Here is a 26,755-nt window from a genome sequence, read left to right as displayed (position 1 = left end):
GTTGAGGCCAGGAGTTTGAGACCAGCCTGGGCCACGCAGAGACCCCATCTCAAAAATAAAAATTAAAAAATTGACTGGTTTCAGTTCTTCACACTGGTGGCATATTGAGCTCTCTAGTTATCAGAATGTCCTTGGAGGTACTTTGGTTGCTTGCCTTTTTTTTTTTTGAGACAGGATCTCCATCTGTTGCCCAGGCTGGAGCTAGAGTGCAGTGGCATGATCATAGCTGACTGTAAACTTAAACTCCTGGGCTCAAGTAATCCTCCAGCCTCAACCTTACAAAGTGCTAGGATTACAGGTGTGAGCCACTGCATCTGGCTGTTCCTTGTGTTTAGCATAAATCAGGTCCTAGAATCCACACTGTTTCTCTGTAATAGATATTTCTTCTTGAAGGTCACTCATAGTGGAATATTTTATATTTCATTTTTACTTTTTTCAAATAATACATCTTTATGGTTTTAAAAGTCGCATAATACACCAAGGCTTTTAACATGCCTAACTCCTCTCTATCTGTGGTTTTCACTCCTCAGAGCAACCACTTTCAATTCTTTTAACTGTTTTTTATGGCATTTATCTCCCTTTCTTTTTTATATACATTTTATTTATTTATTTTGATACGGAGTCTTGCTCTGTCGCTCAGGCTAGAGTGCAATGGCGTGATCTCGGCTCACTACAACCTCCATCTCCCAGGTTCAAGCGATTTTTCTGCCTCAGCCTCTCAGGTAGCTGGGATTACAGATGCCCACCACCACGCCTGGCTAATTTTTGTATTTTTTAATAGAGACTGGTTTCACCACATTGGTCAGGCTGCTCTTGAACTCCTGACCTCAGGTGATCCACCCACCTCGGCCTCCCAAAGTGCTGGGATTACAGGTGTGAGCCACTGAGCCCAGCCTATTTCCCTTTCTTTACTTTCTTTTTTTTTTTTTGGAGACAGGATCTTGCTCTGTCACCCAGGCTGGAGTGCAGTGGAACAGTTGTAGGTCACTGCAGCCTTGAACTCCTTCTAGCAATCATTCCACCTCCACCTCCCAAGTAACTGGCATTACAGGCCCATGCCACTGCACCTAGTTAATTTTTTGCTTTTAGTTTTTTGGTGTAAATGGGGTCTCACTATAGTGCCCTTGATAGTGTCCTGGTGTCAAGTATTCTCCTGCCTAGGCCTCCCTAATTGCTGGGATTACAGTGTGAGTCACTATACCTGACCTGTTTCTTGAGGTGTTTTCCCCCGCCCCCAGTTTTAGACGTTGTCTATGCTTTGTACTATAAACATTGAAGATTTGGTGCTGTAGACCTTATTCCAACACTCATAATTTCTACTGTTCATTTGCTAGCATGTGTTTAATTTTATAAAAATGGAAAGAATCATTAAATAAGCTACTCTGTACTCTTTCACCTTTTGTCTCTTGCACTTTTAAAATACTGATTTATCTCATCATTTTAAAAAGATTATGTGGAATTTGTTTCCTACTTTATTTAACCAATCCCTATTGATGGCCTTTTGGGTTAAATCTTATTTTTCAGTGTGTCCCAAATCCGTGTGTCTCAAAACAATATATAGTAGTGCATACTTTTTTCCTTTTTTTTTAGACAGGAACTTGCTGTGCGTTGCCCTGGCTGGAGTGTAGTAGCATAATCATAGCTCACTGAAGCCTTGAACTCCTGGTCTCAAGCAGTCCTTCTGCCTCAGCCTCCCAACCAGCTGGGAGTGCAGGTGCATGCCACCATGCCCCACTAAATTTTTCCTTTTTAATTTTTTGTAGAGATAGGGTCTCACTATGTTGACTAGGCTGGTCTTCAATATGTGGGCTCAAGTGATCTTCCCACCTTGGCCTTCCAAAGTGCTGAGATTACAGGTATGAGCCACTGTACCCAGCCAGTGTCACATACTTTAGCCCATATTTGGTATATTCTTCAGCAACTTGTTAGTCTTTTTTTTTTTTTGAGACAGGGTCCCACTCTGTCACACAGGCTGGAGTGCAGTGGTGTGATCTCAGCTCACTGCAACCTCTGCCTCCCAGGTTTAAGCAGTTCTCCTGCCTCAGCCTCCCAACCACTGACCTCAGGTGATCTGCCTGCCTCAGCCTCCCAAAGTGCTAGGATTACAGGTGTGAGCCACCACACCTGGCCTGCAACTTGTTATTCTGAATCAACATTATTTCTGAAATCCTCTATATTATATGATACATGTATATTCAGTTTATTCATGCTCACTGATGATTAGATTCCATTATATGACTTCACTGAAGTTTTCTATCCAAATTCTTGTTGGTAAACAGGCTGTTTTTATTTTATTTTTTTTTTTTTTTTGAGACGGAGTTTCACTCATGTTACCCAGGCTGGAGTGCAATGGCGCGATCTCGGCTCACCGCAACCTCCGCCTCCTGGGTTCAGGCAATTCTCCTGTCTCAGCCTCCTGCATAGCTGGGATTACAGGCACGCGCCACCATGCCCAGCTAATTTTTTGTATTTTTAGTAGAGACGGGGTTTCACCATGTTGACCAGGATGGTCTCGATCTCTTGACCTCGTGATCCACCCGCCTCGGCCTCCCAAAGTGCTGGGATTACAGGCTTGAGCCACCGCGCCCGGCTGGCTGTTTTTTTAAACGTTTTCCCGTAATACATTCCTTCTATGGATAGTCATCTGTGAGTCATCATGTATGCAGTGTTGAGTTTCTCTAGAGAATGTAGCCGTAATTGAAACAAATTATGAATTGTTGCTTCAGAGTATCACAGCCATCAGCTTCACCAGATATAGTCCAATTGCTCTCCAGAATGATTGGACCAGTTTACTGTCCCACCACATTCTCAACATCATTTGCATTGTCAGACTTTAAAACATTTGTCAATTACGTAGATTGAAAATGGTATGTACTTATTGTTTCAAATTAACATTTATCTGATTACTGATAAAGTTCATCATCTTTCCTTTTTTTTTGAGATGGAGTTTCACTCATGTTACCCAGGCTGGAGTGCAATGGCGCGATCTCGGCTCACTGCAACCTCCGCCTCCCGGGTTCAAACAATTCTCCTGCCTCAGCCTCCTGAGTAGCTGGGATTACAGGCACGCACCACCGTGCCCAGCTAATTTTTTGTATTTTTAGTAGAGACGGGGTTTCACCGTGTTGACCAGGATGGTCTCGATCTCTTGACCTCGTGATCCACCCGCCTCGGCCTGCCAAAGTGCGGGGATTACAGGCTTGAGCCACCGCACCCGGCCTCATCATCTTTTCTTACACTTACTGGCTTCTTAAGATTTTCTCCTGTTTTTTTGTTGGATTACTTACATTTTTTTTTTTTTTTGTCCTACTGATTTGTTGGACTTATTCATACTTTTTGTTTTTTTAATAGAGATGAGGTTTTACTTTGTTGTCCAGGCTGGTGTCAAACTCCTGGCCTCAAACAATCCTCCAGCATCAGCCTCCCAAAGAACTGGAATTACAGGGGTGAGCCACAGCAACCAGCCAGAATTCTTTTATATTCTGGATATTGATCCTTTGTCAGAAACACACATTGCAGATATCCTCTCCCAGTCTATGGCTAGGCTTTTAGTTTATTTATGGTATCTTTGAGGTACTGAAAGTTAAATTTTAATATGATTGAGTTTGTTAAATTTTTTTTAAACCTTTAAAGGCTGCCTTTTTGTGTGGTTTGTTGATCTGGATTACAAAGAATTCTGTATTTTCTTCTAAAAATTTAAAAATATTTATTTTAAGGCCAGGCGCGGTGGCTCAAGCCTGTAATCCCAGCACTTTGGGAGGCCGAGGCGGGTGGATCCACGAGGTCAAGACATCAAGACCATCCTGGTCAACATGGTGAAACCCCGTCTCTACTAAAAATACAAAAAAAAAATTAGCTGGGCATGGTGGTGCGTGCCTGTAATCACAGCTACTCAGGAGGCTGAGGCAGAAGAATTGCCTGAACCCAGGAGGCGGAGGTTGCGGTGAGCCGAGATCGCGCCATTGCACTCCAGTCTGGGTAACATGAAACTCAGTCTCAAAAAAAAAAAAAAAAAAAAATTTATTTTAATACTTAGATCTTTATTCCATCAACAAGTTTTTTCTTTGTTGTGTGATACGAGGATCCAGGATTTTTTTTTTTTTTTTTCAATAGAGAGGGTCTTTCTATGTTGGCCAGGCTGGTCTTGAACTCCTAGCCTCAAGCCATCCTCCTGCCTTAGCCTCCCAAAATGTTTGGATTACAAGCATGAGCCACTGAACCCAGCTAGGATCATGTATTTTTTCACCAGTTATTGCAGTACTATTAATAGTCTGTCCTTTTCCCAATGAGTTGTAATGCCAAATTCCCCAAACTCTTGCAATACCAAGTTCCAGTATTGGAACTTGGGTCCTATTTCTGGGCACACTGTTGGATCCATTTGTGGGCACACTCTTCTGTTCCAGTGGTGGGTGTTTTTGGTTTTGGTGGTTTTTTTATTTTTATTTTTTCCATTGCTGCTGAAATACTACAATGTCTTTAATAAGTCTTAAAATCTGTTAACTCCCATACACCTTGTTTTTCTTCTTCAAAATCATTTTGGCAACTCTATGAGACAAATGGGAAATCTGAATCAGGAAAATTTGAATAGGAACTAGATATTAGATGCTACTGTGGCATTATTGTGAATTTCGTTAGGTATGAAAATGTCATGGTTATGTAAGAATGTTTATGTTTTAGAGATGTTTACTTAAGTGTACTGGGGTGAAATTACATGAAGTCTGGGATTTTAAAATATTTTCGCTGGCTGGGCGTGCCTGGAATCCCAGCACTTTGGGAAGCCAAGGTGGGTGGATCACAAAGTCAGGAGTTGAAGACCAGCTTGGCCAGTATGGTGAAACCCCATCTCTACTAAAAATACAAAAAAATTAGCCAGGTGTGGTGGTGGGCGCCTATAATCCCCCTATTCAAGAGGCTGAGACAGAGAATTGCTTCAACCTGGGAGGCAGAGGTTACAATGAACTGAGATTGCACCACTGTACTCCAGCCTGGTTGACATAGCAAGTGAGACTCTGCCTCAAAAAAAAAAAAAAAAGTGTGTGTGTGTGTGTGTGTGTACACATGGTGGATTACAGGTATAAGCCACTGCACCCAGCCTCCTTCCTTTTCCTTACACATTTTAGAATCAATTTGCCAATGTCCATGAAAAATGCTGTTGAGCTTTAGATTGAGTTGCATTGAATTAAAGGAATTGACATAAATAATTAAAATGTTGAATCCTCCTATCCACAAACACGATACTTGTGTTAATCTTGGTCCCTCATTTTTAAGTATATTTTCATAGGGCTTTTTTGTTTTGTTTTGAGACAGGGTCTTACTCTGTCACCTAGGCTGGAGTGCAGGGGCACAATGTCAGCTGACTGCAACCTCTGCTCTCAGGTTCAAGTGATTCTCCCACCTGAACCTCCCCAATAGCTGGGACTACAGGTGTAGGCCACCACACCCAGCTAATTTTTGTATTTTTTGGTAGAGATGGGGTTTCATTGTGTTGGCCAGGCTGGTCTTGAACTCCTGACCTCAGGTGATCTGTCCGCCTCGGCTTCCCAAAGTGCTGGGATTACAGGCATGAGCCACCACACGCCACCTCATAGGGTTTTAAAATTTTCTTGGAGAGCTTTATTCCTAAGTGCCTTATATTTTTTGGTATTAGAATACATGGCCTACTTTTTAAAAGGTATTTGTAGTTTCTGTGAGTATATAGTAGGTATATGTATTTGGGGTAAATGTGGTATTTTGATACAGACATACCAGGTATAATAGTCACATCAGGGTAAATGGAATTATCACCTCAAGCATTCTTTGTGTTACAAACAATCCAATTATACTCTTTTAGTTGGTTTTAAATGTACAGTTAAATTATTATTGACTATGTCACCCTGTTGTGTTATCAAATACCTGGTCTTATTGTTTCTGTTTTTTTTTTGTACCCATTAGCCATGTCTACCTCCTCCCACCTTGCTACCCTTCCCAGTCTCTGGCAGACATCCTTCTGTTCTCTATCTCTGTGAGTTCAGTTGTTTAACTTTTAGCTTCCAGAAATAAGTGAAAACGTGAAGTTTGTCTTTCTGTGCCTGGCTTGTTTCACTTTTTCTTTTCCCAGCATCAGTATGGTGAAAAACTCACTTGTTTCACTTAATTTTCGGCTCCACTTGTGTTGTTGCAAATGACAGGGTATCATTCGTTATTTATTTATTTTTGAGATGGAGTCTTGCTCTGTCTCCCAGGCTGGAGTGCAGTGGTGCGATTTAGCCTCACTGCGACCTCTGCCTCCCGGTTCAAGCGATTCTCTTGCCTTAGCCTCCTGAGTAGCTGGGATTACAAGTGCGCGCCACCATGCCTGGCTAATTTTTGTATTTTTTGTAGAGACAGAGTTTCACCATGTTGAGCAGGCTGGTCTTGAACTCTTGACCTCAAGTGATGTGCCCGCTTTGGCCTCCCAAGGTACTGGGATTACAGGCATGAGCCACCGTGCCCAGCTTAGTTTTAGTTTTGTGAGGAACCTCCAAACTGTCCTCCATAGTGGTTGTACTCATTTACATGCACACCAGCAATGTACCAAGGGTTCCCTTTTTTCCGCATCCCCACCAGCATTCATCCTTATCTGTCTTTTGGATAAAAGCCATTTAAACTTAGGCGAGATGATATCTCATTGTAGTTTTCATTTACATTTTTCTGATGCTCAGTGATGTTGAGCACCATTTCATATGCTGTTTGCCATTTGTTTGTCTTCTTTTGAGAAATACCTATTCAGATTTTTTGCCTATTTTTAAATTGGATTATTAGATTTTTTAAGTACAGAGTTGTTTGAGCTCCTTATATATTCTGGATATTAATTCCTTGTCAGATGGATAGTTTACAGATATTTTCTCCCATTCTGTGGGTTTTCTCATCACTATATTGATTGTTTCCTTTGCTCTGCAGAAGCTTCTTGACTTGATGTGATCCCATTTGTCCATTTTTTGCTTCATTGCCTGTGCTTGTGGGGTATTACTCAAAAACTTTGTCCAGTCCAATGTCCTGGAGAGGTTCTCCAGTGTTTTCTTTTAGTAGTTTCATAGTTTGAAGTCTTAGATTTAAGTTTGTCTTTTTTTTTTTAAGATGGAATTTCACTCTTGTTGTACAGGCTGGAGAGCAAATGGCACGATCTCAGCTCACTGCAACCTCTGCCTCCCAGGTTCAAGCGATTCTCCTGCCTCAGCCTCCTAAGTAGCTGGGATTACAGGCATATGCCACCACACCCAGCTACTTTTTTGTATTTTTAGTAGAGATGGGGTTTCTCCATGTTGGTCAGTCTGGTCTTGAACTCCCAGTCTCAGGTGATCCACCCACCTTGGCCTCCTGAAGTGCTGGGATTATAGGAGTGAGCCATCACACCCGGCCAGATTTAAATCTTTAATCCATTTTGATTTGATTTTTGTATATAATGAGAGATATGGGTCTAGTGTCATTCTTCTGCATATGGACATCCAGTTTTCCCAGCACCACTTATTTATTTTGTTTGAAGCAAAGAAAAAGTTTAATTGTCACAAGACCAACCAAGTGAGGAAGACAGCTGATAATTCTCAAATTTGCCTCCTTGAGAATTCGGAGGCTAGGGTTTTTCAAGGATAGTTTGGTAGGCAGTGGGCTAGGGAATGGGGAATGCCGATTGGTTGGGTCTCAGATAAAATCACAGGGAATTAAAACTGTCTTCTTGCCCTGAGTCAGTTCCTGAGTAGGGGTCACAGTACCAGTTGAGTCAGTTTCTTCATATGGGCTACTGATCCAGGTGGCACCAGTTGGCCCATCAAAATGCAAGATCTGAATGATACCTCAACCACCAGTTTTACGTTTTACAATAGCGATACCGTCTATAGGAGCAATTGTGGAGGTTACAAAATTCTTGTTACCTTTGGCTATAGAACTCCTAAACCATACTTCTAACCTCGTGTCATTTTACAAAGGTGCTTTCCGTCTCTGAGCAAAGGTGGGGGGCGGTGGTTAGTTTTGGGAAAGGACTATTATCATCTTGGTTTTAAAGTTAAACTGTAAACTGAATTCCTCCCATAGTTAGCATTACCAGCACCCAGGAATTAACAAAGAGCTTGTGAGGTTAAAAGCAAAGATGAATCAGCTATGTCAGGTTTTGCTCACTGTTGTAATTTTTGCAAAGGTGGTTTCAAAGATATGCCTCTTTGGCGTGTTGATTATTGTGAGCTGCTTATCCTGAGAAACTGCAGATAGAGGAGTAGTTCTGCAAAGTTGCCCTTTTATAAGGGAAATGTACATTTGTAAAGGAATATCCATTTGACAGGGTGTCTCCCTCTCTGCACCAGGAAGAGAAGAAAGACTAAATCTCTAGAGACTCTTTATCAATGCAGAAGGCATCAACTTAAATCTGTACAACAAACCTTACCTCTGCTTAAGGCACAGCACCATTTATTGAAGAAACTGTCTTTTCCCTATTGTATGTTATTGGCACCTTTCTTGAAAATGAGTTTTCTGTAGATGTATGAATTTTTTTCTGGATTCTCTTTTCTATTCCATTGGCCTGTATGTCAGTTTTTATGCCAATACCATGCTGTTTTGGTTACTGTAGCTTTGTTGTATAATTTGAAGTCAGATAATGTGATTTCTCCCTTTTGTTCTTTTTTCTTTGGATAGCTTTGGCTATTCTGGGTTTTTGTGGTTCTACATAAATTTTAGGATTGTTTTTCCTATTTCCATGACTAATGTCATTGGTATATTGATAGAGGTTACATTGAATCTGTAGATTGCTTTAGGTTGTATGGACATTTTAACAATATTGATTCTTCCAGTCCATGAACATAAATGAATTATCTTTCCATTTTTTTGGTGTGTTGCTTCAATTTCTTTCACCTATGATGGTTTTTATTTTAGAGAACTTTTACTTATTTGGTTAATTCCTAGGTATTTAATTATATTTGTAGCTGTTGTGAATGGGATTACTTTCTTGATTTCTTTTTCAGATTGTTCACTGTTAGCATATAGCAGGGCTGCTGATTTTTGTATCCTGCAACTTTTGTGAATTTATCAGTTCTAGTCGTTTTTTAGTGTGGAGTCTTTAGGTTTTTCCGAATATAAGATCACATCATCTATAGACAAGAAGAATTTGACTTCCTCTTTTTCAATTCGAATGACCTTTATTTCTTTCTCTTGTCTGCTTGCTCTAACTAGGTCTTCCAGTACTATATTGAATAACAGTGGTGAAAGTGGGGATCCTTGGTGTGTTTCAGATCTTAGAGGAAAGACTTCCAGTTTTCCCCCTTTCAGTATACTAGCTATGGGTCTGTGGTATATGGCTTTTATTATAGAAGGAGGTATGCTCCTTCTATATCACTTTTTAAGAGTTTTTATTATGAAGGCATGTTGGATTTTATCAAATGCTTTTTCAGCATTAATTGAAATGGTCATATGGTTTCTCTCCTTCATTTGTTGATGTGATGTATCACATTGATTGATTAGCATGTGTTGAACCATCCTTGCATCCCCAGGATAAATCCCATTTGGTCATGATGAATTACCTTTTTATGTATTGTTGAATTCAGTTTGCTAGTAGTTTTTTGAGGATTTTTACATCAATGTCCATTAGGGATATTGGCCTGTAGTTGTTTTTTTAAGACAGAGTCTCACTCTGTCACTCAGGCTGGAGTGCAGTGGTGCAATCTTGGCTCACTGCAACCTCCACCTCTCAGGTTCAAGTGATTCTCCTGCCTCAGCCTCCTGAGTAGCTGGGATTACAGGTGTGAGTTACCATGCCTGGCTAATTTTTGTATTTTTAGTAGAGTCGGGGTTTCACCATGTTGTTCAAGCTGGTCTTGAACTCCTGAGCTCGTGATCTGCCCGCCTCGGCCTCCCAAGGTACCGGGATTACAGGCGTGAGCCACCGTGCCCGGCCTGGCCTGTAGTTTATTTTTATTTTATTTATTTATTTTTTGATGTGTCTTTATCTGATTTTAGTATCAGGGTAATACTGGCCCCATAGAATGAGTTTGGAAGTATTTACTTCTCTGTTTTTTTCAAATAGTTTGAGTAGGATTGGTATTAGACCTTTTTCCCCTCTTCCCCTCCCCCTCCTCCTTCTCCTTGTCTCACTCTTGTTGCCTAGGCCTGGAGTGCAGTGGTGTGATCTCAGCTCACCGCAACCTCTACCTTCCAGGTTCAAGTGATTCTCCTGCCTCAGTCTCCCAGGTAGCTGGGATTATACGCCACATGCCCAGCTAATTTTTGTATTTTTAGTAGAGAAAGGGTTTCACCATGTTAGCCAGGCTGGTCTTGAACTACTGACTTCAAGTGATCTGACTGTCTTGGCCTCCCAAAGTGCTGGGATTACAGGCATGAGCTGCCATGCCTGGCTAATTTTTGTATTTTTAATATAGATGGGGTTTCACCATCTTGGCTAGGCCTGTCTTGAACTCCTGACCTCATGATCCACCCATCTCAGCCTCCCAACGTGCTGAGATTACAGGCATGAACCACCTCACCTGGCCAGCATAGATATTTTCAATGTTTATATCCTCTTACTGAATTGACTCCTTTATTATTATATTGTGACTTTCTTCGTCTCTTTTTATAGTTTTTGTCTTGAAATCTATTTTATTTAATACAACTATCCCTGTTCTTTTTTGGTTTCCATTGACAGTGAATATCTTTTTCCATCTCTTTATTTTCAGTTTGTCTTTATAGTTAAAGTGTGTTTCTTGTAGACAACAGATCATTGGAGCTTCTTTTTTTTTTTTATCCCTTCAGGCACTCTGTGTCTTTTGATTAAAGGGTTTAGGCCATTTACATTCAGTGATATTATTGATAAGTAAGAAATTTTATTCATTTTGTAATTTGTTTTCTGGTTCTTATTTATAAGGGGAGAGAGGATGGCTTTAGCCTGGGTGGTAGAGGTTGCAGTGAGCCAAGATTGCACCACTGCACGCCAGCCTGGGTGACAGAGTGACAGAGCGAGAACCTGTTTCAAAAAAGGGGAAAAAAAAGGGTCAAGCACAGTGACTGATGCCTGTAATCCCAGCACTTTGGGAGGCCCAGGCAGGTGGATCACTTGAGGTCAGGAGTTTGAGATCAGCCTGCCCAACATGGTGAAGCCTTGTCTCTACTAGAAATACAAAATTAGCTGGGCATGGTGGTAGACACCTGTAATCCCAGCTATCTGGGAGGCTGAGGCAGAAGAATCACTTAAACCCAGGAGACGGAGGTTGCAGTAAGCTGAGATCGCACTATTGCACTCCAGCCTGGGCTACAAGAGCAAAACTCCGTCTCCAAAAAAAACAAAGACTGATGCATTCTTGAGTATGTCAGTTGCATCTTTCCACTCCAGAATTTCTGCTTAATTATTTCAATTATTTGTTGAATTTACCTGATAGGATTCTGAATTCCTTCTCTGTGTTATCTTGAATTTCTTTGAGTTTCCCCAAAACAGCTATTTCGAGTTCTTTAACTGAAAGGTCACATATCTTTCTCTGCAGGATTGGCCCCTAGTGCCTTATTTAGTTCATTTGGTGAGGGTATATTTTCCTGGATGGTCTTAATGCTTGTGAGTGTTCATTGATGTCTGCACATTGAAGAGTCAGAAATTTATTATAGTCTTCACAGTCTGGACTTGTTTGTACATTCTTGTTGGAAGGTATTCCAAGTATTCAAAGAGAATAGAGTGTTGCAATCTATGTCTTTGGTCATTGTAACTGTATCTGCATTAGGGGGTACCTCAAATCCAGCAATGTTGTAGTTCTTCTAGATTCACAGAGGTACCACCTTGGTGGTCTTAGATAAGTCCAGAATTCTCTGTATTACCATTCTTCCGGCAGAGGAGTGGCTCCTATGTCCTCCAGCACCACAGGCCCATGAGGTGGGGAGTATTTCCAGGGTACCACCAATGTTACTTAAGGCCCAGGGCTCCTCAGTTAGTTTATGCTGGATGCTGCCAGGCCTGGGACTCACCTTCAGGGCAGTGGGTTCCCCTCTGTTCTAGGGTAGGTCCTAAAATGCCATCCAACAGCCAAGGCCTGGATTCATGGACCCCACTAGCCCCCCTGGTACTCTTCCCGGTGTGGTCAAGCGTGTCCCTAAGCTGCAAGACAATCCTCTTTACTCTTCTCTCTCCTTTTCTCAAACAGAAGGAGTCTCTCCTGGTAGTCACTACTGCTCTGAATGTGCTGGGTCACACCTGAAGCCAATATGTCTCAGAGTTTCAGCTGAGACCCATGGTGTATACTACCTCATTACCACTGCTGATTATTCAGGGCCCAGGGCCTCTATAGTGAGCAAATTATGAATCCCAAATGGCCTACTTTTAAATAAAAAATTCTGTGTTTATTTTGTTTGTTTGTGAGAAGTAGGATCACCCACTCTGTTGCCCAGGCTGGAGTGCAGTGGCACAATCATAGCTCACTGCAGCCTTGAACTCTGGGGCTCAAGCAATTCTCCCACCTTAGTCTCCCAAGTAGGTGGAACTACAGGCATATACCAGCATGCCTGGGTAACTTTTTAAATTTTTTGTAGATGATGTCTTGCTGTGTTGCCCAGGCTGGTCTTTAACTCCTATACTCAAGTGATCTTCCTACCCAGGCCTCCCAAAATACTGGGATTATAGGCATGAGCCACCTGTATTTTTGTTTTTTTGAGACAGGCTCTCGCTGTTGCCTAGACTGGAGTACAGCAGTGTGATCATGGCTCACTATAGCCTGGTCTCAAGCAATCTTCCTGCCTCAGTCTCCCAAGTGCTTGAGACTATAGGTACATGCCACCACTCCTGGCTAATTTTTAAAATTTTTTAGTAGACACAAGGTCTTGCTATGTTGCCCAGGCTGGTCTTTTTTTTTAAATTTTTTTTTTTTTTTTTTTAAACAGGGTTTCACCATGTTGGTCAGGCTGGTCTTGAACTCCCGACCTCACGTGATCCTGCCTTGGCCTCCAAAGTGCTTGGATTACAGGTGTGAGCCACCGTGCCCAGCCAAGGCTGGTCTTAAACTCAAGCAATCCTCCCACCTTGGACTGTCAAAGTGCTGGAATTTACAAGTGTGAGCCACCACACTCCACCAGTCTTTTCGTGATTACTGACAGTTTTTTAAAAAGTAAGAGAATGTTCTTTACCCAGGTAATTAATTTTGTGTAAGACTAAACCTGTTGCTGTAATTTGTTATGTTTATTCAAAGTAACAACAGTTTAACCATTTTTCATATCCATCACAATTTGTAATTTTGCTTTTTGAAAATCATGGTGTCTAAGAGCATATTATTAGGCTTATTACCAACTATACAGCGTATTATTTTCTGTATCGTTCCTCCCAAGTAGGCTAACTTGATGTTAAATATTTATTTTAAATCAGGATACCCTTAGTTATTTGTTCCACATTGAACCTTAAAAAGATAAAATAGATTTTTCTTAATTTTATTATTTGAATGTGTAGTTCGGAAACTTAAGGGACAAGAGTAGATACTTGATTCTCTCTTGTTAATTTTATCTTCCTGATCATGATTCCTGTTCTCTTTTTGCATGCTAGGTAAATATGGGTTGCTAATTTTTTTTTTTTTTTTGCTATAGCCAAGTATTTGAAGTGTTTACATATTATTCATTGATTCTAAATAATTTAACATTTATTTTAAATGTGTTTGTTTTTTTTTTCCCATTCTACCAGATCAAACTTGGACATAGATCAGAAGCTAAAGATGGTAAGTATTTCATGTAATCTGACAGACAGGAAAAGTTTTCTCCTTTTTTTTTTTTTTTAAAAAAAAAAAAAAAAAAAAAAGGATATTGCTCTGTCGCCCAGGCTGGAGTACAGCAACACAATCATAGCTCACTGCAGCCTCAAACTTCTGTTCTCAAGCATTTCTCCCACCTCAGCCTCCTGAGTAGCTATAAACGTGTGCCACCACTTGTGGTTAATGTTTTATTTTTTGTAGAGACGGGGTCTGGCTATGTTGCTTAGGGTTGTCTCAAACTCCTGGCTTCAAGCTGTCCTCCCACCTCAGCCTCCCAAAGTGCTGGGATTACAGGCTTGAGCTACCATGCCCAGCATAAAGTTTTCATTCTCACTGAATAAATGAGCCAAGTGTTAATTAATAAGAGTTAGTAATGGTAGTAATGGTTCTGGATAGAGTTATTGCAGGGTCCCCGAAGAGTAAAGATAGATTCGGGATAGAGAAAGGAGTATTTGGTGATTTTTACCAATTGGATGTTCAGAGAAACATTCTAAATCACCAACATAAATGGAAGCCAGCAAGCTTAATTAGTCTTTGTCTTCATTACTGTTACAGGTGTTATAAGCCATTGTTTTTTCTGTTTCTGAGTTTCTAATTACTTGGAAAATTCAGGATACATTTTCAAGAAAGTATATAAAACTTACTATGGAATAGATACATGGGGAAAATATTTCATTAAGTTTTCTTCCAAAGTCTTATTTATTAAGAGTCATCATAAAATAGCTATTGTAAAAGAGACCCATTGTCTGTGTAAGTGCCAGTACTATATCTTATTTTTATTTTATTTATTTTTTCTGAGACAGAGTCATGCTCTGTTGCCCAGGCTGGAGTGCAGTGGTGCAATCTCGGTTCACTGCAACCTCCACCTCCCAGGTTCAAGCGATTCTCCTGCCTCAGCCTCCCAAGTAGCTGGGATTACAGGTGTATGTCACCACACCCAGCCAAATTTTTGTATTTTTAGTAGAGATGGGGTTTCACTATGTTGACCAGCTGGTCTCAAACTCCTGGCCTCAAGTTATCTGCACATCTCGGCCTTCCAAAGTGCTGGGATTGGGAGACACCCCGCCTGGCCTGTATCTTATTTTTAATTTTGAAATCTCTAACTTGTATTGGAAAAGATACTATCTTATCACTAGTTTGCTTTTAGCACAAACAATATGCCACTAATATTTGTAGGGCAAGAGTAGGGAAGTTTATCACCTATATGCTGCACACTTATGTATGTTGTTAGTCTAGTGGTCTTCGGATCCTAATATCCTATAGGTAAAGTGAATTTTTTTTCACCATCATAGTCTTTGTTAAGCTATTTAAAAAATAAAGCAATATAGACCTGGCATGGTAGCTCACACCTGTAATTCCAGTGCTTTGGGAGGCTGAGGTGGGTAGATCGCTTGAGCTCAGGGGTTTGAGACCAGCCTGGCCAGCATGGCAAAACCCTATCTCTACCAAAAATATCAAAAATTAGCCAGGCGTGGAGGTGCGTACCTGTGGTCCCAACTACTTGGGAGGCTGAGGTGGGAGAATCACTTGAGTCTGGGAGGTGGAGGCTGCAGTGAGCCAAGATCATGCCACTGCATTCCAACCTGGCTGACAGAGTGAGACCCCATCTCAGAAAAAAAATAATAAAAGTAAAACAATGTAAAATAACAACAGATTTGTCATAAAAATTGTCAAAGTACCCCTTATTTTTTTGTGGAATGTTCCCTATTTTCTGAGACGACTAACCTGTCTTTAAAAAATATGGGTTTGTAAGGTTTGAGATTTCAGAATTACTCACTTTTTGCTTTGCCTTTTTATGTAGGTATAAATAGAACAGCCTTAAGAGAGATAAAATTATTACAGGAGCTAAGTCATCCAAATATAATTGGTGTGAGTATGATCAAAATTGTTACTGGGATTTGGGACCCTGCCTTTTCTTAATATAATGGATGTTGATTAAAGGCTCAGAAAGATGACTTCTAGATGAGCCTTGCAGGAGCTTAAAGGAAGTTCATTTTCTATCCCAGTTGCTTCAGTAGGCATTGTCTTTAAAACTATACAACTGATTAAGTAAATGAAATATTTAATGTAGGCTAATTTTGTCAGAAATAATTTTGAAGTCAGGGAGCTCTAGCATACAGTGGCTGAGTGTGTCAGCCCGAATTCAAAACGTTTCTTTCTGCCTGTGTGAGACCTTGAGTGTGTTCCCTCACAACTCCCCAGAGTCCCTGCCTCATAGGTTGGTTGTGAAACTAGCTAATTTAATACATGTAAAGTATCTGAAATAGTGCCTGCCTGCCATAGAAAGTGTACTCATTCATTCAGTGATAGCTGCTGTTATTTAGAGGATTTCTTTAGTATCATGCTTGGGACCTTTTTTGTTAATTGGAGACTAGAATGAGGTTTTCATTGGTTAATTTCTTAATTATAACTCCAAATATTTGGGAGAAGAGGTTGGGTATTTTTTTTGGTAAAATTTAATATTTTTGTACTTCAAAATACTAGTTCCTTTAATACTGTCCAAAAAAGGACAAATGTCAAATTTAATCAAATGATTTAAGCTTTATAGGGAATTACCAATAGTTTAAATGCTTTTAAAATTTTTAAAAACTGCCTCAGTTGCTATGATACTGTCAGGAATTAGTGAATCACATTTTAATTTTTTTTACTTTGCAGCTCCTTGATGCTTTTGGACATAAATCTAATATTAGCCTTGTCTTTGATTTTATGGAAACCGATCTAGAGGTAAGATTAGGATTCCTGGAGAAGTTCTTTTGTCCCAGTTTTAAAAAAAAGAACCTAAATATTTGTTTTCTACCTAAGAAGATACTGGTAGTAAAAAAAAAAAAAAAAAAAAAGAAGCAGCAGCTTAATTTTGTTGAAATCTGAATGTACTTCAAGTCAAAAGGATCTCTTATTTTCTACTAATCATTTAGTGATATTTCCAGTGGTACATAAAGAGATTTGGATTTCGTTGTGGCATTTCTGCCTACCAGGTTCCCATAGCTTGTTGACGTCATTTTTCGAGAAATGAGCATTAGACCTATAATTTTTTTTTTTTTTTAAGACAGAATCTTGCTCTGTCACCAGGCTGGAGTGCAATGGCATGATCTCAGCTTACTACAGCCTTCACCTCCTGGGTTCAAGTGATTCTCTTACCTCAGCCTCCAGAGTAGCTGGGATTACGGTGCCACCATGCCTGGTGAATTTTTTAGTAGAGATAGGGTTTCACCAGGTTGGCCACACTGGTCTTGAACTCCTAACCTCAAGTAATCTGCCTTCTTCAGCCTCCCAAAGTGCTAAGATTACAGGCATGAGTCACCGTGCCCAGCTGACCTGTAAGAATTTAAAGCTTATTTCCAGTCAAGTGCAGTGACCCACACCTGTAATCTTAGCACTTTGAGAGGCCAAGACAGGAGGACTGCTTAAGCCCAGGAGTTCAAAACCAGCCTGGACAATATAGTGAGACCCTGTCTCTACTTTAAAAATTATATTAAAAAATAAAGAAGCTTGTTTCCATATAATCAGAGTAATGTCATTCTTTTGAAAGCCAAGTTTGGCGGAGTCTCATTCTGTTACCCAGACTGGATTGCAGTGGCATGATCTCAATCCACCACACCCTCTGCCTGCCAGGTTCAAGCAATGCTCGTGCCTCAGCCTCTTCAGTAGTTGGGATTATAGGTGCCCACCACAATGCCTGGCTAATTTTTGTATTTTTAGTAGAAATAGAGTTTCACCATATTGCCCAGGCTGGTCTCAAACTCCTGACCTCAAATAATCTGCCTGCCTCGCCTCCCAAGGTGCCAAAATTACAGGTGTGAGCAACTGTACCTGGCCAAGTTTCTTTTAAAAAAAATATAAAATCTTCTTTTTAAAAAATGTAAAATCCAACAAAAAAGAAAAAAGAAATTAAAAAATAAATAAAAATATAGAATCCGTTAATGTTAGTCGAATCTCAAAAAATGAACAATTCGGCCAGATGTGGTGGCTCACGCCTGTAATTCCAGCACTTTGGGAGGCCGAGGTGGGTGGATCACGAGGTCAAGAGCTCGAGACCATCCTGGCCAACATAGTGAAACCCCGTCTCTACTAAAACTACAAAAATTAGCTGGGCGTGGTGGCACGCCTGTAGTCCCAGCTACTTGGGAGGCTGAAGCAGGAGAATTGCCTGAACCTGGGAGGCAGAGGTTGCAGTGAGCCGAGATCTCGCCACTGCACTCCAGCCTGGCGCCTGGCAATGGAATGAGACTCTGTCTTAAAAAAAAAAAAAAAAAGAACAATTCAAGGATATGGAATAGCTGGAAGTTTTTTTTTTTTATTTCAATATATATTTATTTAGAATGCACACTAACAGCATGATGATAAACTGTCATTCACAAACCTGTACCAAGAAGCACATAATCTTTAAAACATGTTGTTCTTCACAAGTAACTTAACTATAACATTATTATTTGGTACTTGAGTCAAAGACAACATTTAGATTCTTTAGCTTTGAGGCATTTAGTAACATCGTCTAGTCAGGCAGAGGAAAGAAATTCAAAAGCAGTTTCTTTTTCTTCCATCAGTTCCTTTGCAATAAGATCTATCGTCTCACATGAAAAATCATTAATAGGGAGACCTTCAACAAACTTCTAGGTCTTATTCTTGATTACAACAGGGAATGAGCAGAGCAGATCATCAGGAATACTATAGGAGTTGCCATCAGAGATAACGCCCATGTACACAAACTCTCCCTCTGACATAAACATGTCCCTGATGTGTGGTCACAAATGGCTTTTGCAGCAGACATTGCTCTGGATAGTTTTCGAGCCTTGATGATAGCAGTGCCACGCTGCTTCATAGTCATGACAAATTCTCCTTGAGCCTGCTGTCATCTTTCAGAACTTCATAAACACAACTTCCTTTCCTTGCAATTTCACCTTGGCATGACTGACATCTTGATACCGGGTCAAGGAATGGTTTCCCCAGATAATGACATTTGTTACATCATTAGCAGTCACACCAAGTTGAAGAGCAATTTGAGCTTTAGCTCGGTTGTCATCCAAACAAGTCAAGCAACCGAAGTTCTCCTTGGGCATGTATGGAGCCGACTTGGAGGCAGTCAGGCGGTTGGTATTGGCTGGATTACCCACAACAATAACCTTAACTGACTTTTTATTGTATTTCTCTAAGGCTGCACCCTGGGATTTGAAGATTTTCACATTTGCTTTTAGTGAATCTTTTCTCTCCATGCCTTCCCTTCTTGGCATGGAGGCCACAAGAAAGGCCATATCCAGGTTTTTGAAGGAAACCTCTTCTTTATCTGTTGCAATGACATCTTTGAGGAGGTGAAGGGTACAGTCTTGCAGTTCCATTAGGACAGGATACCCATCATGGGGGTGATATCCAACAGCACAAAAATTATAGGCTGGTCTTATCAAAGACAGATCTATTTCTAATACTGTACAGCAGTGAATATACAGTTTGACCATCTGCTCCAGTCACAGGGACTCTGTGGTTCAGACATGATTGAAAACTGCAGGGACAATTTCAGCACCTGCAAAATGAGCCTCAGAGAGTCAGGTTACCTCTTGGAAGTTTTTTGTTTTTTGTTTTCCAAGATGGAGTCTCTCTTTGTCGCCCAGGCTGGAGTGTAGTGGCATGATCTCGACTCACTGAAACCTCTGCCTCCCAGGTTCAAGAAATTCTCCTGCCTCAGCATCCTGAGTAGCTGGGATTACAGGTGCCTGCTACCACGCCTGGATAATTTTTGTATTTTTAATAGAGACGGGGTTTCCCCAATCATGTTAGCCAGGCTGCTCTTGAACTCTTTAACTCAGGTGATCTGCCTCCTGAAGTGCTGGGATTACAGGCATGAGCCACTACACATGGCCAGTACAGCTGGAATTCTTATACACTGCTGGTGAGAAAGCAGTGAAATGATACAATTTCTTATACAATTAAATACACCCCAGCCAAATCAAAGCAAAAAAGGATTTCATACAACACATTACCAAAAAGTAAAAGGAACACATTAACTGCTCAAACTGATGGTGATTGAGTCCATAGCCTATTGTGATGGGTCCTTCCAGCATCAATACCACTAGTATTGTGATCTATAATAGCATCACTAATAATTGTGATAAGTATCACTGATCACTAATCTTGTGATCTGGCAATATCACTGCTAGGTATTTATCTAAAAGAAAGAGGCTGGGAGTGGTGGCTCACACCTATAATAATCCTGACATTTTGGGAGGCCGAGGCGGGCGGATCACCAAACGTCAAGAGTTTGAGACTAGCCTGTCCAATACAATGAAACCCCATCTCTACAAAAAAAAAAAAAAAACTAGCCGGGCATGGTGGTGGGCACCTGTAATCCCAGCTACCCGGGAGGCTGAGGCAGGAGAACTGCTTGAACTGGGAGGAGGAGGTTGCAGTGAGCCAAGATCACACCACTGCACTCCATCCTAGGCAACAGTGAGACTCCCATCTCAAAAAAAAAAAAGAAACATATGCCAGAATTCACTTGGTACACAGATGTTGGGCTTTATTCATAATTGTCAAAACTGGAACAGTCCAAACATCCATTATCAAGTAATTGTACAAAAAAACTGAAATACTACTCAGGAATAGTAACAAACTATTGATAAATGCAACAACATAGATGAATCTCAAATGCATTATACTAAGTGAAAGAACCCAGGCTAAAAAGACTGTATTGAGTAATTTCATTTATATGATATTCTGGAAAAGGCAAAACAAGCCAGAAACCAGATCAGTGATTGGGGGAGCTTTGGGGTAAAGGAAAGGAGTAAGTACAGAGGGGCCTCAGAATTTTGGAAGGTTACACAACTGTTTTGATTATAGTGGTAGTTATACATGACTGGATGCTTTTGTCAAAACTCATGGAACTATACACTAAAAAGGGTATGTTTTACCTTAAATCTGATTTTAAAGAAAAAGGGAACTTTTAGTTTCTAACTGATAAATCTAGAAATAAACTGACATTAGGCACAGCTCACAAATAATGCCATCAAAACTCAGTCTTTAACTCAGCTCTGTTTTCTTCTCTGTTGCCTTCTTCATGTGTACAGTTCTCAATATGGTATTCCAGACACTTCTTGGAGTATGTTTGTAGAGTTTAAAACTTCCTGAGGAAAGAAGAGGTTTCTTTTCTTTGATTCTAGCACAAGTACTTGGCTTGGTTGATTGACTTGTCTTGTATCCCTGAACCAGTCACTTGACCAGGAGACCACAGTATGGTAATGGCCATGTCTGGGTCATGCGCATGTGCTTACCTCTGGAGACCTCACGTTGGCTCACTTCTGTCTGGGACTAAGCTGAGAAAAGAGGTTTCCCAAGGGAATATTGAATGCTGTTGTCAGAAGATGCCAGCATAAACAATAAGTGTTTGCTGCTTTCATGTGAAAGCAGTAGGGGACAAAGCACTGCTTTCTTTCCACACCAGAAATGCTCTCCCTACCCACATACCTATGGAGACTCTGACTGCTTCCTGTGGAAACTTATATAACCTCTCTTGAGAGTCTCCTGTGTGGATACACTCATTTTAAGTCTGTAAATTGTTTTTGTGGTAGAGTTTATTTGAAATAATAAAGGGTACCTGTATGTTTTATACGTGCTTTACAGGTTATAATAAAGGATAATAGTCTTGTGCTGACACCATCACACATCAAAGCCTACATGCTGATGACTCTTCAAGGATTAGAATATTTACATCAACACTGGATCCTACACAGGGTAAGGTTTTTAATATTGCTTCTTTATGCTAGTCAAGTTTTATGTAGCCCATTTAGTACATAATAGTCTGAATATGTAAATTGTTTAACAAAAATGAAGATACAGCTGGACCATTTTATCCCATCTTTTTCCTATATATTCCCTTCAGTTGTTCCAGCCATTGGTGCTATGAGGACTATGTGAAATTACTATGTGAAATTTAGAACTGGAAGAGATCTAGTCCCTCATTTTTTTAATAGATTAAGAGCTAAGTTGCTAAGTGACCTGACCATGGTTATAGTTTTTTTCAAGGTTGGCTGCTGATAGCAGAGTATTAAAACACAGGTCTTGGGCCAGGTGTGGTGGTTCACGCCCGTGTTCCCAGCACTTTGGGAGGCCAAGGCAGGCAGATCACCCGAGCTCAGGAGTTCAAGACCAACCTGGGCAATATAATGAAAACTCGCCTCTGCAAAAAATATAGAAATTAGCTGGGTGTGGTGGTGCACATCTGTAGTCCCAGCTGCTCAGGAGGTTGAGGTCGGAGGATCACCTGAGCCCAGGAGGCAGGAGTTGCAGTGAGCTGAAGTCACGCCACTGTACTCTAATCTGGGTTGCAAAGTGAAACCCTGTCTCTCTCTCAGAAAAAAAAAAATAGGTCTTTTGGCTTTAAGTTCTGTATTCTTTGTGCTACAGTGGTGTTGTGGGGAAAAATATATATAGTGATGGTCTTGGATTAACTCATACAATGCCAAAATACAACTAGAAAAGAAATGTTTCTAGTAGCTCTAAAATTCATGTTACAAAATACAATCTATGAAAATATGGGAACGTTCAGCTTTTAGAACAAGGCTGATAATTTAGCTAGGTAGGTGTTCCTTATTTAGATAAGTAGTAAGAATATATAATTTATAACTAATTATTCTAATAGCTTAAGTTTGGAATCACTTTTAGGTTATTGCTGATTTTTTTTAGCATAGATTTTGAAGAATGTTAATCCTCATTCTTTGTATGATATGCATTAACAAATGCATGTGCCGGGCACGGTGGCTCAAGCCTGTAATCCCAGCACTTTGGGAGGCCGAGGCGGGTGGATCACGAGGTCAAGAGATCGAGACCATCCTGGTCAACATGGTGAAACCCCGTCTCTACTAAAACTACAAAACATTAGCTGGGCGTGGTGGTGCGTGCCTGTAATCCCAGCTACCCAGGAGGCTGAGGCAGGAGAATTGCCTGAACCCAGGAGGTGGAGGTTGCGGTGAGCCGAGATCGCGCCATTGCACTCCAGCCTGGGTAACAAGAGCGAAACTCCGTCTCAAAAAAAAAAAAAAAAACAAATGCATGTTTTTATGAAAGTTCATATTTTTATTAAATTAATAGTAGGAACCATTTATTGGGTGCCTACTATGAGCCAGTCATTACACTAGACTACAGAAAATATCAGATTTAATCCTCCCAGAAACTATGAAGTATGTAAATTGAGGCTTAGTGAAATTAAGTACCTTACCAAGGTTATATAATATAACCAATCTAATTTTGCTTTGGTAAAATTTTAAATCAATGGAAAAAAATATTGGTTGTTTAAATTTCAGGTGTTAACCTATTTTTGCTAAGTTTAAAGTTAACACCAACTAAATGTAGCACTACAGTGTTCTCCCCTACCCTGCTTATTTGTTTGTTTAAAACTTCTGTCATATAGGATCTGAAACCAAACAACCTGTTACTAGATGAAAATGGAGTTCTAAAACTGGCAGATTTTGGCCTGGCCAAATCGTTCGGGAGCCCCAATAGAGCTTATACACATCAGGTTGTAACCAGGTAAGAATCCCTTAAAGCTGCATGTGCAGGATGTTGATCATAAATGAGCATCAACTGGCATCTCTAAAATATCTTGGCAGAGTTCAGGAATCATTGTTGGTATGCTCTTAAAAAAATACTGCCTTGGGTATTAATTTCCTATTTAAAAAAAGAAAACAAAATACTGCCCTTTTTATGTTAGGTATATTTTACCATGGTGAAAACATAGACAGCCCTTTTTCAAACAGTTTAACTCAATCCTAAAACATTTACCTTGTAATTGGGAATAATTTATACTTTTACATTTTAGTTATGAGATAATCTAGAATTTCAGTGGCTATTCTACCTGATTTATTAGACCCATGTTTATTATATTCGTCAGTCCTGATTCTGTATCCTTCCATGTGAATGAAAATTCTCTGAACAAAGCAATGTCTTGATATTTGAATTTTTCATATTAGTAATTATATTTTCCGTTTGTATTTTTGAGGTGTAAAAACAGAAAATCACATTGAATAGAAATGGTAGATTTTATAATTTCTGTCCCAGTGGCATTTTATTAATTTTCAAGACTCTTTTAAGGATCTGCAGAGATTTTCAAATTCTGTATTTTTTCTTTTTCTTTTTTGAGACAGGATCTTGCCCTGTCATCCATGTTGGAGTTCTGTTGTGCAAACACTACTCACTGCAGCCTTGACCTCCTAGGTGCAAGCGATCCTCCTACCTCAGCCTCCTGAGGATCTGGGGCCACAGGCATGCCCTACCACAGCTGGCTAATTTTTTTTTTTTTTTTTTTTTTGAGATAGAGTCTCACTCTGTCACCCAGGCTGGAGTGCAGTGGTACAATATCTGCTCACTGCAACCTCTGCCTCCTGGGTTCAAGTGATTCTCTTGCCTCAGCCTCCTGAGTAGCTGGGATTACAGGCGTTCACCACCACGCCCGGCTAACTTTTGTATTTTTAGTAAAGCAGTGGTTTTACCATGTTGGTCAGGCTAGTCTCAAACTCTTGACCTTGTGATTTGCCCACCTTGGCATCCCAAAGTACTAGGATTACAGGCATGAGCCACCACACCTGGCCACAGCTGTCTAATTTTTTAAAGTTTTTATCGAGATGGATCTCGCCATGTTGCCCAGGCTGATCTCAAGCAATCCTCTCACCTCAGCCTCCCAAATTTCTGGGATTACAGGTGTGAGCCATTGTGCCTGGCCCCAAATTCACTGTTTTAAGTTATTTTGCCACCTTCTTTCGAATACACATCATTGAGTATAAATCACCTAAGCCCTGAGTAAGAAGTAGGGGATGTGAGTAATTGTTTATGTAATTGCTAGATCAATTAAGCTCATCATTCAGGAACTCATAGAAACAGGGCCCTGTGTACAAGAGCATTGTTAACTGATGCTTTCTCATCTACTAGTATCTCATATTGTCTCTGTCTGTGAATCAACTGTTGCTAATAAGTCAAATTAAGATGAAGACTTTGAGAGTTGACAATGAGATTTAGCAGTGTGGACATCACTGATAATCTTAATAAGAGCAGTTGTGGTAGAATGGTAAGGATAAAAGCCTGATTGAAAAGGTTTTTGGCTGGGCGCGGTGGCTCACGCCTGTAATCCCAGCACTTTGGGAGGCCGAGGCGGGTGGATCACGAGGTCAAGAGATCGAGACCATCCTGGTCAACATGGTGAAACCCCGTCTCTACTAAAAATACAAAAAATTAGCTGGGCATGGTGGTGCGTGCCTGTAATCCCAGCTACTCAGGAGGCTGAGGCAGGAGAATTGCCTGAACCCAGGAGGCGGAGGTTGCGGTGAGCCGAGATCGCGCCATTGCACTCCAGCCTGGGTAACAAGAGCAAAACTCCGTCTCAAAATAAAAAAAATAAAAAAAAGAAAAGGTTTTAAGAGGATGGAAGAAAAAGAATTGGAGACAGTAAGAACAGACAATTCTTTGAACTAATCAGAGAATGAGGAGGTACCTGTTAGGGGAGATAGGGTCCAGAGAAGTTTAAGGCTGGAGGAATACTAGTATGTTTGTACATCATTGGGAAAGGTCTAGTAGAAAACAAAAGACCGATAATGTAGGAGAAAAAGGAGAGAATTGCAAAGGCATTATATTTAAAACTTCACGAAACAGTATGGTATCTAGTGTTTAAAATAAGGGATTGGCTTTAAAAACAGACAAGGATTGTTCATCTCTAAGACGTGCTTTGATAATTTTATGCTAAAATGATACTAATTCTTTTTGTTCTTTAGGTGGTATCGGGCCCCTGAGTTACTATTTGGAGCTAGGATGTATGGTGTGGGTGTGGACATGTGGGCTGTTGGCTGTATATTAGCAGAGTTACTTCTAAGGGTAAGTCTAAATTAATGTACACACTTTAATATTGCTGTTGGAGTTATTTGTTCTTACAGTTTGTATAAGAATTCTTGTCCTAGCCCAAGCATGGTGGCTCATGCCTTTAATCCCAGCACTTTGGGAGGCAGAGGCAAGCGGATCACTTGAGGTCAGGAGTTCGAGGTCAGCCTGGTCAACAAGGTGAAACCCCTGTCTCTACTAAAACTAGAAAAATTAGCCAGGCGTAGTAGTGGGTGCCTGTAGTCCCAGCTACTCAGAAGGCTGAGACAGGAGAATCGCTTGAACCTGGGAGTCGGAGCTTGCAGTGAGCCGACATTGCGTTACTGCCCTCCAGCCTGGGCATCAGAGCAAGACTCTGTCTCAAAAAAAAAAAAAAGAATTCTTGTCCTACCAATGTCCTTACAACAAAAAGCCTACAAATAGACCAATTTTTAAAAAGCCAAATGCAGCATTTTAAAATATTAACATGAAATGAGAATATCTTCCATTTAGGACAATAAGAACTTTATTGTAGATAGTTTTATATACTTCAGAACATAGAAATTCACTTGTAATATGGCAGTATCTCTAAAATAACTAAATATGTTTAGATAAACTTTTGTCATCCTGAGGGGTTTTTTGTTTGGAGCTGTTTTAAGTACGCTTAGGAGATACATAATACCACCACTGCAGCTAAAGTTCTGTATAACTTCAACCTTGTGTGAGACCAGTATTTTAGTTCTGTTGAAACAGAACAGATACAATGTTACTATAGGATTTCTCTAACACAGACCATCATCTTACAGTAAGAAAATCCCCAGGCTGGGATCGGTGGCTCACGCCTGTAATCCCAGCACTTTGGGAGGCCGACCGAGGCAGGTGAATCACAACATCAGGAGTTCGAGACCAGCCTGACCAACATGGTGAAACCGCATTTCTTAAAAAAAAAAAAAAAAAAAAAATCCCCTACTTACCCTCATCAGAGAGAAACATGTTACTTGGAAACTTCTCTTTAGCTGTGCTTATACTGCTGTATAAGTACGGCGTGCTAACCGATTGCACCACTGGAGCTCCACTTCTCTTTAGCTGTAAAGTTTAGATCTCCAGAAAGACTAGCCCTTCTGAATGATGAAGGTAAAGGGATATTGGGGAATCCTTCTGAAGCCAGGGGTTTTTTTCCCTCTCCATATTCCAATCCCTGCTGTCCTTCTCCTCAAGCCATA

At 40.4% G+C, this 26,755-nt stretch overlaps 1 protein-coding gene and 1 pseudogene across 4 annotated transcripts in view; one reads left to right on the top strand and one right to left on the bottom strand.

The window, feature by feature from the left end:
- The window catches only part of CDK7 (cyclin dependent kinase 7), a 44,415-nt gene that overhangs the window by 2,757 nt on the left and 14,903 nt on the right, over window positions 1–26,755 (top strand). For 2 of the 4 annotated variants that reach the window (XM_032279202.1, XM_032279199.1), the window contains exons 3-8: window positions 13,640–13,673; window positions 15,508–15,575; window positions 16,362–16,430; window positions 21,315–21,425; window positions 23,101–23,219; window positions 25,451–25,550. In XM_032279202.1, the coding sequence (XP_032135093.1) occupies window positions 16,413–16,430; window positions 21,315–21,425; window positions 23,101–23,219; window positions 25,451–25,550 (348 nt within the window). In that variant the 5' untranslated portion in view covers window positions 13,640–13,673; window positions 15,508–15,575; window positions 16,362–16,412. Of the gene's footprint in view, window positions 1–2,726; window positions 2,868–13,504; window positions 13,550–13,639; window positions 13,674–15,507; window positions 15,576–16,361; window positions 16,431–21,314; window positions 21,426–23,100; window positions 23,220–25,450; window positions 25,551–26,755 lie in introns of all 4 variants that reach the window. The other 2 variants (XM_032279203.1, XM_032279201.1) reach the window with 2 other exon arrangements.
- LOC116552488 lies at window positions 18,003–19,332 on the bottom strand (annotated as a pseudogene).

This window comes from Sapajus apella, unplaced genomic scaffold, assembly GCF_009761245.1.
Source record: "Sapajus apella isolate SASKATOON/1434 unplaced genomic scaffold, GSC_monkey_1.0 scaffold1, whole genome shotgun sequence".
Lineage (NCBI taxonomy): Eukaryota > Metazoa > Chordata > Mammalia > Primates > Cebidae > Sapajus > Sapajus apella.
The sequence above is the reverse complement of the archived record's forward strand: the minus strand, read 5'-3'. Positions and strand labels throughout refer to the sequence as shown.